Below are 15,919 nucleotides of genomic sequence, written 5' to 3'. Positions count from 1 at the left end.
TCTCTTTGTTATCAACGAATAGAATAAATAGCTGCGCCAAAGGGTTCAAAATGCGCACTATCTATAAGAGATGTGACACTATCTGAAATACTACGACATTTAAAAGTCGTAATGTCCGTACACCTATAGTCTATAAAGTTCTTTATGGCTGCGCAATAGAGAGTGCATTTTATTAGGCATTGTTTAGTTCAGTGGCCGCGCTATCTGTGTTCCCGGCCTTTGACTCAACCCCGAGCTACTCGTCACCCTTATCTCGGCAAACGAGAACACATATCCAACGTCAATCGACCACAATTTATAACAACAAACCACTTCAATAAAACTAATTACCGATAAATCGTAAATTTCAATATGCTCGATCGAAATCTTAACGAAGTAGACGCAGCGATCGTTAACGTTGATAATGAACGGCGAGCGATTGCCAAAAAGGAGCAAAAATTATTTAAAACAAATAAAATGCCGCCCGCAGATGGAACCAGTTCTCTGAGCGGGGCTCGATCTGAATAAGATAATCAACGGAGCAGGCATTTTAATGCAGAAAAACTCAGTCAAGAGCGGCGAGGTTTCACATGATGGGCCCCGTACCGGGCCACTCTGCCTAAATGGTTTTTGTTATGGGAGGGCTGAGCGTCTCGACTCATAGTTTTTGTTGTGTTAAAGATACTTATTTTGGATATTTGGCGCTCAAACTTTGCAAAGAATTGCACAGTGCTTCTAATTTATTTATTTTGGATTGGAATCCATTCCTTTAGGTAAACAAAAAGAATGAAGAATGAAAACAAATCAATGACAAACTATAAATAAATTGCACAAACTCTGGGTTTAATAAAAATGATTCGAAACGGTATTGCTTTAAACAACATGACGAAAGGCGCTATAATAGTTCATATTGATTTATAATTTAATACAGGTACTATGGACGTTGAAAGCCGTATGGAGCAATTTCGAAATGACCGAAGACAAATTGATTGAAGATATATCGGACGCATCGTATGGGATATTTAGTAAGATCGTTCTCAAGCATGATAAGCAGAAATGATGGATGACAATGCGATTTAGTACGGCAGCCAACATAAGAATAGATAATTAATTTTATGATTAAAGTTAATAAGAAAAACGGGAAACTATTGTGGTATAGAAAGCCAAAACAAATAGGAGGCGAAATTGCGATTATCACGCACGCATTTTTGACGATGCCGCTTTTGCTTGAGAAAATTATTAGATTTCATATTCGGGTATGCAGTGATGGTTCGGTGGTGGAAACAGGAAAAGTCGGGGATCGAAGCAAGGCGAGTGTACAGCAATTGATTTTTCAATTTATCTGCGCATTATTTACCTTGCATGAAAAGATGAAGGAAAACATCACCAGTAAATAAAAGAAGATGAATGAAAGTAAGAACTTTGATTCGTCACGTGACATTAACCAACTCGCACTTAGCCAGTGTGGTAGATTAAGGCCTGAACCTTAATAGACGAGGCCCGTGTCCCCACAATGGTGACATTGATTTATTTACGACTATTTTAAAGCGTATTTTAATCATTTTCACGGCATTTAAATTGTCCATGTAATTATATAGTTCAAACCGATATAAACTCGTATCATGTAATTAGTGATAATAAAATCTTTGGACTCTAACTCAATAAAATTTTAAAAGTTCGCATACTTAAAGAACATAAAGAAATGTCAGCCATGAAAATTTATACGATATCATTCCTCTATTGTTGGTAGTGGCCATATTTAACATACAAAAACATTATTGAGGAAACTTGTTTTCAATATTTTGGTATTGTATAATTGATGACTACAAATCTAAATTTAATATACGTATGTGGTGACTGGTTAATAATTAATATTATTTATGATTTCTTTACAAATAGATCTGTATGTATAAAATGTGTAAAAAAAAATCCAATAAATCATCATCATACTTTCTATTCTCTAGAAAAGGTTTCCTCAATTCCACTCAGATTGGGTTTTTCGTCTTTATATTTTATGAGGTAAACATATCATGTATGTTTATTACCTTTCAGCTAAATGATGGAGACAACCGTGTCTTGCATGGTGCCTTCGGGGCGGTAACTCGCTGTAGCACCCACCACCTTTTCTTGAGCGGCACATGTATCCCGTGCTCACGCATTGCGCTGTATTACAGTAGCATCTCACGCCTTCCACTTCTCCCTCTGGTTTTGGATCTGTAAGAAAGACGAGGCATCATTAATATCCTGCCAGATGCTGGAATTAATTTTTTTAAAGTAAATATTCACATTACTTCTCTCTAATTTCTTTCGAAATATTATAAATTCATTTTTATCTTCAACTTGTAAATTTTACTTAATTTACATTACAGTTATGATAACCTAGAACTAAATAGCATAAAGAAACTAGTAATCCACATACCAAGAAATATTAATTTCCCATACTCCATATAATTGATACAATACGGACACGTTTTCTCAGAACGAACGTTAACATATTGTCGAATCGTAAACTAATAATACTAAAATGAAATTCGGAGTTATTTCGAGATCACAGAGAAACAATAAAACAGCACGAATTCACCATAACCATTAAATTTTACTTATTTATAAACAATTCGATGCAGGAAACTATAGTTGCGAATGCAATAGGAAATGCAGTAAACACTAGCAGTGGATCCAATCAAGATTGCGGACGGTGCGGCGCCCGCGCCTCGTAAACTTTGATAGCTGGAACCTTCTGTGCCCTGCATAGCTATGATTCATTCTATCGTACTGTTCACATCGTTTTGTAAACAGCTATAAAATTCCCTTGAATACGCTATTCAAGCACCAAAACTATTAGTTTTTTATAGCTAACGGGTAATCCACGCTTGAATTTGAGGCATGGTTAGCAGAATACAATTGTATTTCTCATTTATCTATTCTATATAAGCATAAAGCATTTGTTTCTTCACAACGTGGCCTGTCTAACTTGCCGAAAAGGCGATGAACGGACAAAAATAAACAGATATTCCATAACGTGTATCGTGTATGAATAATGCGCGCGTCATATACTGAGAGCCCCTACATAAATATCCTGAGAACGGGCAGCCTCCGAGCACATTCAATGTAAATGCTTCGACTCCAGACGATAAAACAAAACGAAATTAATTTTAGATGGATGCCGCTTTATTTGCTTTACTCGGAGGGACTTAGGGAAACGAGCATAGACCCCCCTTGGCGTAAAACATCATACGGATCTAAAAGATCATTGACATGCGACTCGAATAAGTAGTAACATGCGGCTTAATTTGTAAGCATAAATTAATGTTAAAGGTTCGTTAAGGCATAACGAATAAAATTTAGAATTTTCCATCGTTACAGATCTCCGGAAAATATTGTTAAAAATTTCCTTTAAATCTTTCAAGCGACGACAAGAAACTGGAATTTCAATAGCGCTCCTTTTCGATCGAGATGAAGTCTGCAAACGACGGGAGGGCTGACGTGCAAAAAATAAATAATTAAACAAACCGCGAGGCTTTGATTTGCAGAAAATTCCACTTCATTACATATATAAATCCATGTCGATGAAACGTAAGTAATGGCAATAAAATATTCGAAAAAGAAAACATTCTAATGATACGGACTTAAGACATCAATAATTCTAAAAACTTCTAAAACTTCACGGTTACTTTTACGTGATATGAAAGCTTTCATCATTTGATTACTAAAACGAAACAATAAATACTGGACTCATTAGAAGTACAATTAGCGTTATCGATTCATCGTACATTAGATGAACATCATTAAGTCGGCTTTACAATCAATTTCAAGTAAAAAAGAATCACAACGGAGCTCCAAAGGATAAGGTAAATAAAAAATAAATAAACAGAAGAGAGAAAAGGTCCCGGCATGTTATTTGGAATTGATAAATGGCCCTCCCGAGATGAGAGTAAAAAGGATAAAGCGAGGCAAGACGAGCGAGATGGAACGACTAATGAGTCGTTGCAGGCTCCATTGGTTTTAAACATTATAAGATAGAGTAAAGTGCTCCTTATCCGAACTTTTCATTTTATTTCTTAGATTTATTATTTACTCAGATGCTTTAACGATGATGCTTAAAGTTATATCCTTTTATATCGCAGAGGCGGCGCCGGCGCATCTTCACGGCGCATTTGCTGAGAATGAGCGGCTTCACGAATGTAAATGTTTGACACGCCGTGCCTTTTACGGTATTCAAAGCGATCAGTCACCCTCAAGGCGCGTGGCTCTGTTAGTGGTGATTAAGGTTAAGCTTCCATTTACAAAAGTATCATGAAAACGGTTCTAAATGACTGTACAATAAAGAGACAAATTTGTTTAACAAAACAGCAAAAGATGTGTTTATTACACAAAGCGGTCGATCAGATTTTGAGTCGAGTATAAATCGCGATTGAATCGTCCGCATGAAGAAACGACCGCTGCGCGCTGATCACAAGAAAAAGATAAATTGCATCGCTTCGTTTGCGATGTCTTTTCAATTTCATTAAAGCCCGGTATAACGCTTCCAGGATATCAAGTTGCGAACATTTCTTTGCAGCATTTCGCTCGTTTCATATTGGAAATTCAATTATGATTCCAGTCGAGATAACGCAAAATGTATTCCACTATTGATTCCTTTGCTACTGTAAATCAATCTTTGTGTTGATTTTATTATTTTTCTTGTAGCATAAATGTAGAAGTGTAATTAATTAGTATTAAGTTGATAAATAAATTTTAGTCAATATACTGTAGTATTGTAATTGTACAAGATTAAGAACGGCATTTAAATATAAATATTTTTGGATAACACGGGATTTAGATAATAATCATCACGAGTTTTTACATTAAAGATGATTGCCACCAATAAAACGTTTAGACGTCACGACTGTTATGAAGTTAAAATATTATAGACTTAAAACTTAGCAGCATTCTACCGCCAGCGATTTGAGTCGTCAGAATAGCCATAAGATAAGTAATAACGTTACTTGTGTTGCGACAGCGGCTTTCTCTCGACGTTCACACGCTGTCGAACCACCTTGTATCTGGTACTTTATTACTTTAATAATGTTTGGCTCGCGTGGAAGCCGGTTTGGCTATTGGATCCAGCCTAACTGGCTCCTAGATGATTGGATGATGCGGAAAAAGCAAGGCTGCTTTGCGGCCTTGTTGGCATTCCGTTCATTAATTAGCATAAAGAACGTATGTTGCTGTGCCGAAAGTTCTGTCTTTTATTTTTATTGCAGTAAGCTAGTTTGAGACACGTTTCTAATCATATTTCTCTTCAACTAAAGCACCGTTTGGTATGTAGTTATCCGTGTGTTTTTGTATTGGAATTCTGAACATTATGAATACTGTTACATTTTTTAAGCAACTATATTTATGCCTGCTTGAAATCCTAAGTTAGCTACCCTAATAAAAACGGTAGATAGGTACAAATTAAGATTATCGTTCGAGCCTTTGTAATAACCTAGGTAACGAGAAGGCCAGTTGAGTGGACAGGATTATAGTCACTAAAAAGCCTGAAGTCGTTCCTAACAACCGGGTCCGGTTAATTTATATCAGTCGGTCGCTTTATCGCGATCGACAGTGGAATCACGACTCATCTTCTAATTGCGCTAGCTGAATTATCTTCAATGGATGTCCCCAGTGCTACATAATTACCAGCGAGCGGCGCCAACAATCTGGCCGCTACGGGAGGTTTCATAAAAACTCGCTACATGTTTCGCCACGAAAATCAAATCTGGATTGAGATATTTGAATATGACGCAAGAAGGATGAAAGGTAATTTTACAAAAAATTACAGTATCAATAACGATGTGATGTTTTATTAAACAATTTTTGGACAGCGTAATAAAAATGAGCGAATTATAAGAAACCAGATGTTCGCAAAGTTTGTAAAAAGTCCTTATTATAAATATAATTCAAGAATGCATATTTTTATTGGAACGGAAAGAAGTACTACAAATACGAGAAAAATTTATATTTTTTTACGTGGAAGTATCTATTGTTTTTCTTTGGAAAGTATGATAGCCAGTCAATGTGGTGCGTCCTCAATTGGTAATGGAATGTGCGCCTAGTGGATCGTGTACCGTTTCTTCTATCGTATCTCGGAATCTATATCGCTGCTTGCTCCAACTTGTACCTTGATAAATCTTCTTGGCCATTTTAAAACTAATCTGTTAGAACCTTATAATAAAAATACATCATTCGTACGTAACTACAATTTTTGAAGTCATTTGTGGCAGCCAATACTTTGATCAATGTTGATTCGCTGGATCGCTTTCGCATATATGCAATGAAAATGAAGAATCTACGAATTTATATGTTTCGCTTCTCACACAATGGGATAGAGATGTTGTTTGTTTGCATCCAAATTCTATCGCGGCATCTAGTTTGCGTTTATCAGTAATCCGTCCACGTCGCACCGCCGAGTTTATCAAGCGCTTTCACGCCACTCGAATAACATTTGAATAAATGCGTTCATCGAACTTCTAAAACTGCAAAATGACTAAGAGGTAAAACTCCACCTGTTGTATCGAGTATTCAACGCCTCGTTAAGTCACAATAGGCCGGTTGCCTACCTGAACTGAACGTAACGTTTTTTTCCCTTTCGTCCGACCCGTTCAAAGGCGATCGAGATAAGCCCTTCGATTGTATGCATGACGTTTATAGACAAGTTCACAATGACTTATTCTTTGCGGCGGATTATTTAATATTTTATACGTCGTCGATTACGCGCGTGCCACGCACCTTTGACCGCTTTTGTAGTTTTTGTTGACCGTTTCAATTTTACGTGTAAATAGGCGACTGTCGTTTGAGCAAACATTTTTCATATGTCAACATCCACGTGGTAAGTGAAATATGAATGTGTGAATGATTCCCCGATGTGTTCCCGTGAGTGCATTGGCAATGTTTCCAATATTTGTTCAAGGAATGGTACGTGCTACAAAAAGTTTAATCGATATTTCGACATCGACCGCATTCCTCCGTTATCCGGAGCCGCCTTTCAATCAGTTTAATTAGATCGTGAAAAAATACAACCTAGTCTTAGAGTGAGCGCTCGACTTGCGAAGATTTATTGGTATTCAGTAATTGTACGCTGCTATAATTATGGAATAGCTTTATAGCATGGAATTGGTTTTATATGTGTGTTTTTTATTAATTCAAGTATGGAAATGCGGCGTACACGTTATTATTAAAGATACTATATTGTTAATCATTTACATATTTTGTAGATCCATTTTAAATTTTATTACGTTAATAATGGTTATAGTTGAATCTTTAGGGCAGCGACTACTACTATAATATAGTCATAAATTGTATGGAATGAATATATAACGCTCAAATATTTACTTCAATTCTTATAAATACTTGCTTATATATTATATTAATAAACAAGGAATATTAGAAGCGGCTAAACTAATACGCGAACGGAATGCACTTAACAATTTCTCTAGATGCGATGGCCGCTGAGGCAGAAAGAAGCCGGAATGCGGCCACTGAATTGCTATATTATGATCTTGTTTTGAAAGACAGCGTAGAAGTTAAAACATAAGCATTATCCATGCAATCTTATATTAAAATGGAATAGGGCTTTGTAGGATTTATAATCACGTGATGTATATTTAATTAACTTTTTCTGATGTCAGCTTTTTCAGGAGAAAATTATATTACGATTAGTAATGGCGAATTTTCTGTAGCAGATTATATAACGTCAAACCCATTTTATTTTACATAAATGTCCATAGTCAGAATGCAACGGTGCCAGTGGTCATCATTTGATATTGTCCAGTCAAATATATTTTTATTTATATATAGTATTATTAATTATAAATAGAGTAAAATGGAAGTTTTAACCATTTTATCAATCAAAATGCGACGCAAATTGGAAATATGAAGCCATCTTATTTATTTCTAGTTCAATATTTGAAAATTATATACATCACTAGACGACAGGTGGGTATTTAGTAATAGAAAAGTTTTACTTACGAAATTTTAAATTTTCGGGATATCTATACACTTGCACCGACATAAAAGAACATTGGAGATTTAGAAATATTAAATTTGCAGCTACGATTAAAAGTTAAAGTTTTATTTAACTTCCCTGATGTGATAATGCCTTTTTACAGAAACGGTCACACGTCCCTGGGGGAGAGGCATCACTCAAGATTTTACAATAGTACCAAATGATAAAAATTTCCTATCAAACATAAAAAGAATCACGCGAATCCGTTGAACTACGGCGTTATCGGGTAACAAAACCAAAAAAACAAAATCGAATTAAGAACCTCCTTCGTTTTGGGAAAGTTGATTAAAAAGAAAAATATTAAGAAAATATACAAGTCGATATAATCGCCTGGTCACCAATCAATTCCTTGGTAACGCTGTCATGCACTGTCATATTGACGCATGTGTCATAAGCAGCTACAAACTTTCCTAATGTCTGCCATTCATATTCCATTCACATCGGCCACTCATTAAACCACACACGTAAAGCTGTAGACACATATTCTATTTGTAAGAGCAGTGTGCACGCCTCTAATTATTCAGCCTCAAACGATTTCTAAGCTTCATTTATGCGTGAACAAAAGTCCAATACGTTTAGTTTGCGGTGCCGTCAAAAGGAAGGTATAAGGTGCGCGCAGAGATACAGGACAGCGGTATAAATGATAAGAAGCTTATTCAAAACTCCTGTATATTACAGTTTTTTGCAATTCAATTTGTACCCCTGTGTCGGAATGTATTGTGAATACTTCCAGACATATGCAAATACATTATGCATACATTATAAATACATCCAGATTCACAAAGGCTTATGTAAAAAATAGTATTGTTATGTATAATATGCATATAAAAAATTAAAATTAGTGTAAAAGTATATTTACCAAAGGTAAACGATTTGCAACGTTAAATAAGTATATTACAAATTAAATTCAGTTTTGAGTTAGGGTTTAGAGTTTCAGAAATAAAAATGCTTTATTTCGTATTGAATGCGCATTGAATTTATCCGCTTTCCGCTACCGCTATCACGTGTAACAAATAGCATCCCACAATGATGAGCACTTTATCCACATGTTACCAGGCAACCATATATAGATGTAGGTACTTAGTGCTATCAATATGCGATGCAAATACTGCTACGAGTGTAGACTAAATAGATTCAGTGAGCTGTCAGACAAAAATGTTACAAGGTTTCGCACGAAAAAGGGCATATGTTCGTTTAATATGAAACTAATTGAGGGAATTTTAACGATGTGTAGTTGCCTTTTTAGCTTGGTTTTTCGTACGATGGTCGCCTTTTTGGTTACGGTATTTAGTGTGGCAATATCACTTTTGTAAATTGAAATTTTTGAGATGTTTAATTTTTAGTTTTATAGCATTGAAATGCTTTATAAATTAGAAATTTTGATAGAATACGATACGATATACATATAATACGATTACTGTGGCAGGATCACGGGTGGCCGAGAGGCTAGACGTTTCTACGGTTAGGCAAGATACGCAGGTTCGAATCCTGCCTCGTGATCAAATTTTTTCTATTCTATCAAAATTTCTAATTTTTGAGATGTTTTGTTTTTGAGTTAGAAATGTGTACGCATATACCAGAGTGGCTTTACGAACGCTATGAAATCATAAAGACGACTATAAGTCGTTTAAAAACATACTTATGTACTTTATTTTAAATACACTTTACAAAACCTTTTTCCAATCAGTTTTCGATAAAATCTATTTACATAAAAATTATAATACGTTTGTAAAAGGTAATAGGATCAAACATAATTAATTACATATATTTTCACGATTAACACTCGCTTATAACATAAATACTAAATAACTAATAGGCATAATATACACTGGCACGAGGTCAACAGTATCTATCGATAATATTTAATTCCCGTACTCTTAATACAGCTATATATCACGTCGAGTAGAATTCCTTACAAACCATCATTAATTAATCGATTCTGAGTGCTGGCAATTTATACGCGTTGCCTTCCATACATTTACATGTAGTTTCTAAAGAGTTTTATTTACATGTGTATTTTTATTAATGATTGGCCGTTACAAGCGACTTCGGCGTTTAAAAATATTGTTTAGATATTTTTTGTTGTTTTTTTATGTGAGAATATTTAGTGTAAAGAAGCCAGATAGGTTATGCACTGTCGCGAACTGAAATAGTGTAAAACGTTTGTCTTATATATGTCGCCAAAGAGTGTAAATCCATTAGATTATAATAATCTAACTGGGGCGATGTAAACTTTCAAAAATCCGTGTCGTAACATTTGCTTAAAGCAAAATAAATACATAAATAATCCAACGATATTTAACAATTTTACAATTTCACTCAAGCCCTACTAATTTTGAAAATTATTTTACCGTTAGGAAGTTGTTGACAATAGTATCGGCTAACATACGCTTCTTTTTTTTGATTCAGAGAACAAGCAGCTAGGAAATTTCGAAATTGCGGTCTGTCTGTGGAGGCGATATAGGTTTTGTTTAGACACAATAATTTATCAAGATTAAACAAGAGATTGAATCTCTTATCGAGAGCGCAGCTAGAGCAGATGCCTGTAACACCTGTATGACTCATTATTTTATTAAAGTTAAAAATATGTAAATAACATCGAATATATTTCATACCCGCGGCCAATGACCCATGCAACTCAATTTAATCATACACTTAAATAAACACATCCTTACGCAGTAGAAAATAAGTGCCGTATTCGAATAACTATGTAAGAAAGAACCGCAATCAAGTGTGGTTTCTAATCCGCTAATAAATTACAAATTCCACCAATATTGTAATCTAGCATTAATAGAATACAAAAACGAATAACGAATGTGTTAAATTAATTAATTAATTAGACACGACACTATCTCTGCTGGTTTTAATCCTTTTAAATAGTTGTTTATTCTTGTTTACTGTATTAAACTGCGAATAAGGTTTTTGTTATATTGCTATAATTTTCTTAATAATTATACATCATCATCATTATAGTATAATAATAATGTAAGTCCAAAACCGTTACCTTAGTTCTCCCAGTATCCAGAGCGGTCATCATATCACTTCGAAGAAATCGTTAAAATAGCTAAGAAATAATCATAAAGTTTCTCTCACACATTTATCATTATGACTCGCGTGACACGCATACACGAAACGTCAAGAAAATACAAAAAACCAACATATATTTTATGCCCAGCTATGTTTTTACAATAAATTCTCCACCTAGTAAAAAGATTTCATTATTGTTTCGTTCTGTTTAAAGGCAAAGGTTCTCAGAAGGTACTAATTCAACAATCTTTATAGCTACATACGAACGTAATTCCCTTTAAAGCTAAATTGCGTTAACTCCAAGAATGTCTTGGTAGAAAATTGTGCAATACAAATCTAATCGCATCTTCAACGCGTAATAAACACTTAACTTTCTTAATCACACACGAACATAAAAAGAGATTCACATCGCGTCTAATTTATCGCTCCATTGCTTCAAGCTCAATGAAAATCATTACTTTCTAGGAATGTGTAATGATTAATAATGATTAACATACAACATTTCCATTTACGTGAACGGTAGCCGATTAAAAACTTAATTAATGCGCCCGATTTGTACGGTAGTGGCGTTTTTTATCGGTGAAATATGTACACTTCTTAGCACTCGAGATCAAAGGTCATAATCATTTAAACAAGCTCGAAATTTTGTAAGAATCAATTTATGTAATGATTTAGGTCAAAAATTCGCTTAATTAACAAGGGCTTGATAACACGGGTGAAGATTTATTAAGCTAATACGAGATAAGCTACGCTTTTAATAAATATATTTACATATAAATATTCAGTAGTGATAAATTTGTAATTAACACAATTCTCTCGTTCCATTTATTGATAGAATGCTGTTCTTAAACAAATTTAAAATCTTGTTATATAAAATATTCACTAAGAAATAGGTAGATGGTTATCACATTTTTTTCCCTGTTTTCATTATTAGATTACTGAAGCTTATTAGGAAATACATGTACATTTATTCCTGATTTCAATTCCTGTAGAATTAAAAGACACGTGCTACACATAGCATTGCTTAACCCTTAATTAGTAAGTGATCATACAAAATTTTGGTGAAGGTTATCAGCAAATAGAATAGAAGGAAACTCAAGGTACAAACTAAATATTTAATATGTTTAAGTAGTATTGTAAACAGCTTCCACCGCTCACGTTAAAACAAACCACTCTCTCGTTCATTACAACAAATATTTGTTTTATACTTGATACAAGTAATGAGCTGTAGCGGTGTCCATAATTGTAGTTACATTGTAAATATTTTCATACTATATATATATATATATTTGTGATAACATTACAAAAGTTTTATGTGTGTATATTGTAAGCTAATACAAAATATTAGTTTTTTGATAAATATAGAATCCGAAATGAGTTCAACATACTTAAATATGTAGTAAACTGTTCATCCTTCCACAGGCACTTACGTTTTTTATTGATTAATTCTTATGGCAATACTAGAGATAAGTTGATGTAAATGCTTATATAAGCGAGAGAGATAAATTTATTTGATATAAAATATATTCAGATATGGTATTCGAATACCTACCTACATATGAATTTCTCAAAGCATCTTACAATAATTAAATCAATATCAATTCGAATTTAAACCACATACACGACCTTTTTCACAATTAAATGGTACTATTTTATTCGGGAACCTTAAGTACTGTATGACATAACTTTGATACGCTATTTATAGATGGGGTAATTGAGTGACTCACAAGACTAATGTCTCGAAGAAGTTACTGCGTCCGTTACTGATGTACGTGCTTTAAATAGATCACGCAATTCAGGCTGATTCGACGTCTGTATTGGATTCAAGTTTAATTATGCGTTTAATGGCACGATTGGTATTTAACCCCATTGATTACATTGCAGCTATTTGTTTCTTGCACTACTATTATTATCTGACGAAGGAGATTGGTATCGTTTTTTCTCTATATTGTATTTAATATCATTGCTTTTTCTTTATTGTGGTAGACGAGTCTTTATTAGTATTAAAGTATCTTTAGTGCTGAAGTATTAGAAATGCCAACAGTTGTCAACTAAGAATACTTACTCATACTTCTTGGAACATCGGTTTCATTGTATATCAATGCACAGTTTAGTTTTATTGTAAATACTTACTAATAGCGATTTTTCTTTGCATAAAAAACAAATTAAAAACATATTTATGGATAAAATGAAATAAATGGTCAATTGCTCTTTTACAGAGTTTATGTAAAAAAAAATATCCGGGCGATTAAATAATTTCCTTACACATACTTTAAAATATTTATTACTATAAAATAATTTTACTGTCCCTTATCCTTGATGAAGGTACAAAATTTTAATTACAGTCTCCGTTTAAATTGGGTCAAAATTGAATTTAAAGGAGACGATTACGTAAAATATACAGGAGCGCTTTAAAAGTTCTATGAAGCACTGATATTAATATAAAAATAATACAAAAACTAATTTTTAAAATATCTACTATATAAAAATAAGTCGGGTTTTCCTTCCTGACGCTATAACTCCAGAACGCACGAACCGATTTCCACGGTTTTGCATTCGTTGGAAAGGTCTCGGGCGCCGTGAGGTTTATAGCATAGAAAATTCAGGAAAAATTTCAACTGAAAAGCGGGAAAATCATTTTTCACATACAACCATCTGGTGGCGAAACGGAGTTCGCCGGGTTTGCTAGTTTCTTTATGAATATCAGTATTTATTTGGAAAGTGAAGAACATAAAGTCGTCAATAACATGAAGTATTAATTACAGCTCAGTGCTTGCGTGAATTCTACAAACAAGGAAATCTACGTTACAAAATCGCTAATGTCTATATATTAAACCGTAAGAATACAAAATTATTTAAGAATCTGTTTTTAAAGTACGTTAATAATAAGAGATGGTAATGAGTTCTATAAAACACTTTACATCCTTCGATTTATAATATACATATAAATAGAAGATTATATGTGTTTTAACTTTATACGTAATTTGAAATCACACAAAAAGTAGCATCACATAAACCATAAATTCAAAAATCGCATTACATATTAACGCATTGTAAAAGATTTCAAATTAAACACCCCGTATACAATACAATAATCGTATAAAGCAATAGAAACCGACGCTTCAATATCTGAAATTAATATCTGATAAACGAGCATAAAATTACATTAGGTACCTCAGTGGCCGGGGCAATATTTGTTTGTGCAAATTGGCCGCAATCTTCTGCAATTACGGTGTTCGCGTGTGTCGGCGAAATCGGCAATTATTTGCCGTCAGATCGCCGACAATCGGCTCTGCCCGCGGCACCCTTGTTTATTTAATTCGAAGTAAACGATTGTGAGGTCTTCCGTTAAAATAGTTTGAATGCAATTGCAGTGGGTAATTGCCGGTCATTGAATTTAATTTGCGAATGCGAAACCGAGACAAACTTTTTGTTACTAACTGGACTCTCATTTTCAATTTGGATTTTTGTGTATACAATCATTTATTCAAGCGATGTTGTTTAAAATGGGTTGGTAAATTGAATTATAACGCTGAAATGATTAAACAGTAGACTTAATTAGTATAGATGTCTATAATACAATTCATAACCTTAAATGTGATATTCCACATCAACACAGTGAAAATAAATGCAATGCGTCTCTTGTGATATATACAATTAGTTAATAGTTAATATATACAGTAAGTTCGATAGGTTTTTTTCCGAAACGCAAGCGGGATCGTTACAATTTGATGGGCACATACATCATGTTCTTGCACCGATTTATGTTTTCAACTAACATTTATCAATTATCGTTGCACATAAATTGTGTTACTGCGGATACGAACATACATACCGCGATACCGTCCCCTTATTGCTTCCCGAAGCAAATGTTACCAACGAGTTTTTGTACGGAGTAGGGATAACTCATACACTTTTACGATCATTTTTATTGCTTTACAATTATTATACTTTACATTAACGCGCAATGTACAGAGCCCTCCTGTAGCTACATTTTTTTAATTAATTTAATTATTCTAGAGAGAGATCGCGTTTACAATAAAATACGATTATATGTGCAGCGACCATAAAGCGAACTGGCAAGTAGAAGTAAATAAATAATTTATGAAAAGTTTCAACAGCGTTCTCAAACATATATTTTTTCTTGATATTAACATAAATGAAGAATAAAATATAATTATTCAGTCAGATTTATTAGAACAATAAATTATTAAACAAAAGAAATATTTTATCTTTTTATATGCTATTCACGCTTTGCTCTAAGTTTTTATTTTATTTTATCGTAAATGTGAGATAAGTAAATTATACCATGAATGTTTATGCGGGTATGTCTGTTTCTCTCAATATATATACGAACTAATAATTACATTAATAATAAAAAAAACTAAACCGAAGTAGTCGATGCAAACATGAATGATAAGACTGGCAGGTGCAAAATTAACTAGGAAAAACTAGAAATGTATAATATCTTCTGTAAAAAAGTCGCAAGCGCAGGTGAGCGCTTGACACCTGTCTAAGCTTTTCTCTTTAGCAAGTAGTTACAAATGAGGTTTTAATACATTTAATTGTACGTGATTATATGTTCAGCTAAAGATTTAGATCGGTAGATTCATTTTTTTTTTATCGTAAATACAGCTTTTAGTGAAACTTATGATTTATGATTATCTTTTCATCAATTAATTATTTTCTCAATGAAAATGTGAATCTGAAATAAATACTATGATAGTTGATGCGTCAGTATGGGGTGTAATTAGCTTTATAGAGATTTTTTATGCTTGTAAGTTATTACATAGTTACTTAATATTAAAAGACTTGCGTGATGAGACATCAAATCTTTACTTGTATCCGAACAGATACAGAAAACAGACATGATAAAAGCTGATTATC

The 15,919-nt window shown here is 33.6% G+C and overlaps 1 protein-coding gene across 1 annotated transcript in view; it reads right to left on the bottom strand.

Annotated features, from left to right (window-relative positions):
* The window catches only part of LOC119830880 (BMP and activin membrane-bound inhibitor homolog), a 55,000-nt gene that overhangs the window by 8,571 nt on the left and 30,510 nt on the right, over positions 1–15,919 (bottom strand). Inside the window, exon 2 of the mRNA XM_038354057.1 lies at positions 2,025–2,193. Within this exon, the coding sequence (XP_038209985.1) occupies positions 2,025–2,193 (169 nt within the window). The remainder of the gene's footprint in view (positions 1–2,024; positions 2,194–15,919) is intronic.

Source organism: Zerene cesonia, chromosome 12, assembly GCF_012273895.1.
Source record: "Zerene cesonia ecotype Mississippi chromosome 12, Zerene_cesonia_1.1, whole genome shotgun sequence".
NCBI lineage: Eukaryota > Metazoa > Arthropoda > Insecta > Lepidoptera > Pieridae > Zerene > Zerene cesonia.
This window is presented reverse-complemented; position numbering and strand designations above follow the sequence as displayed.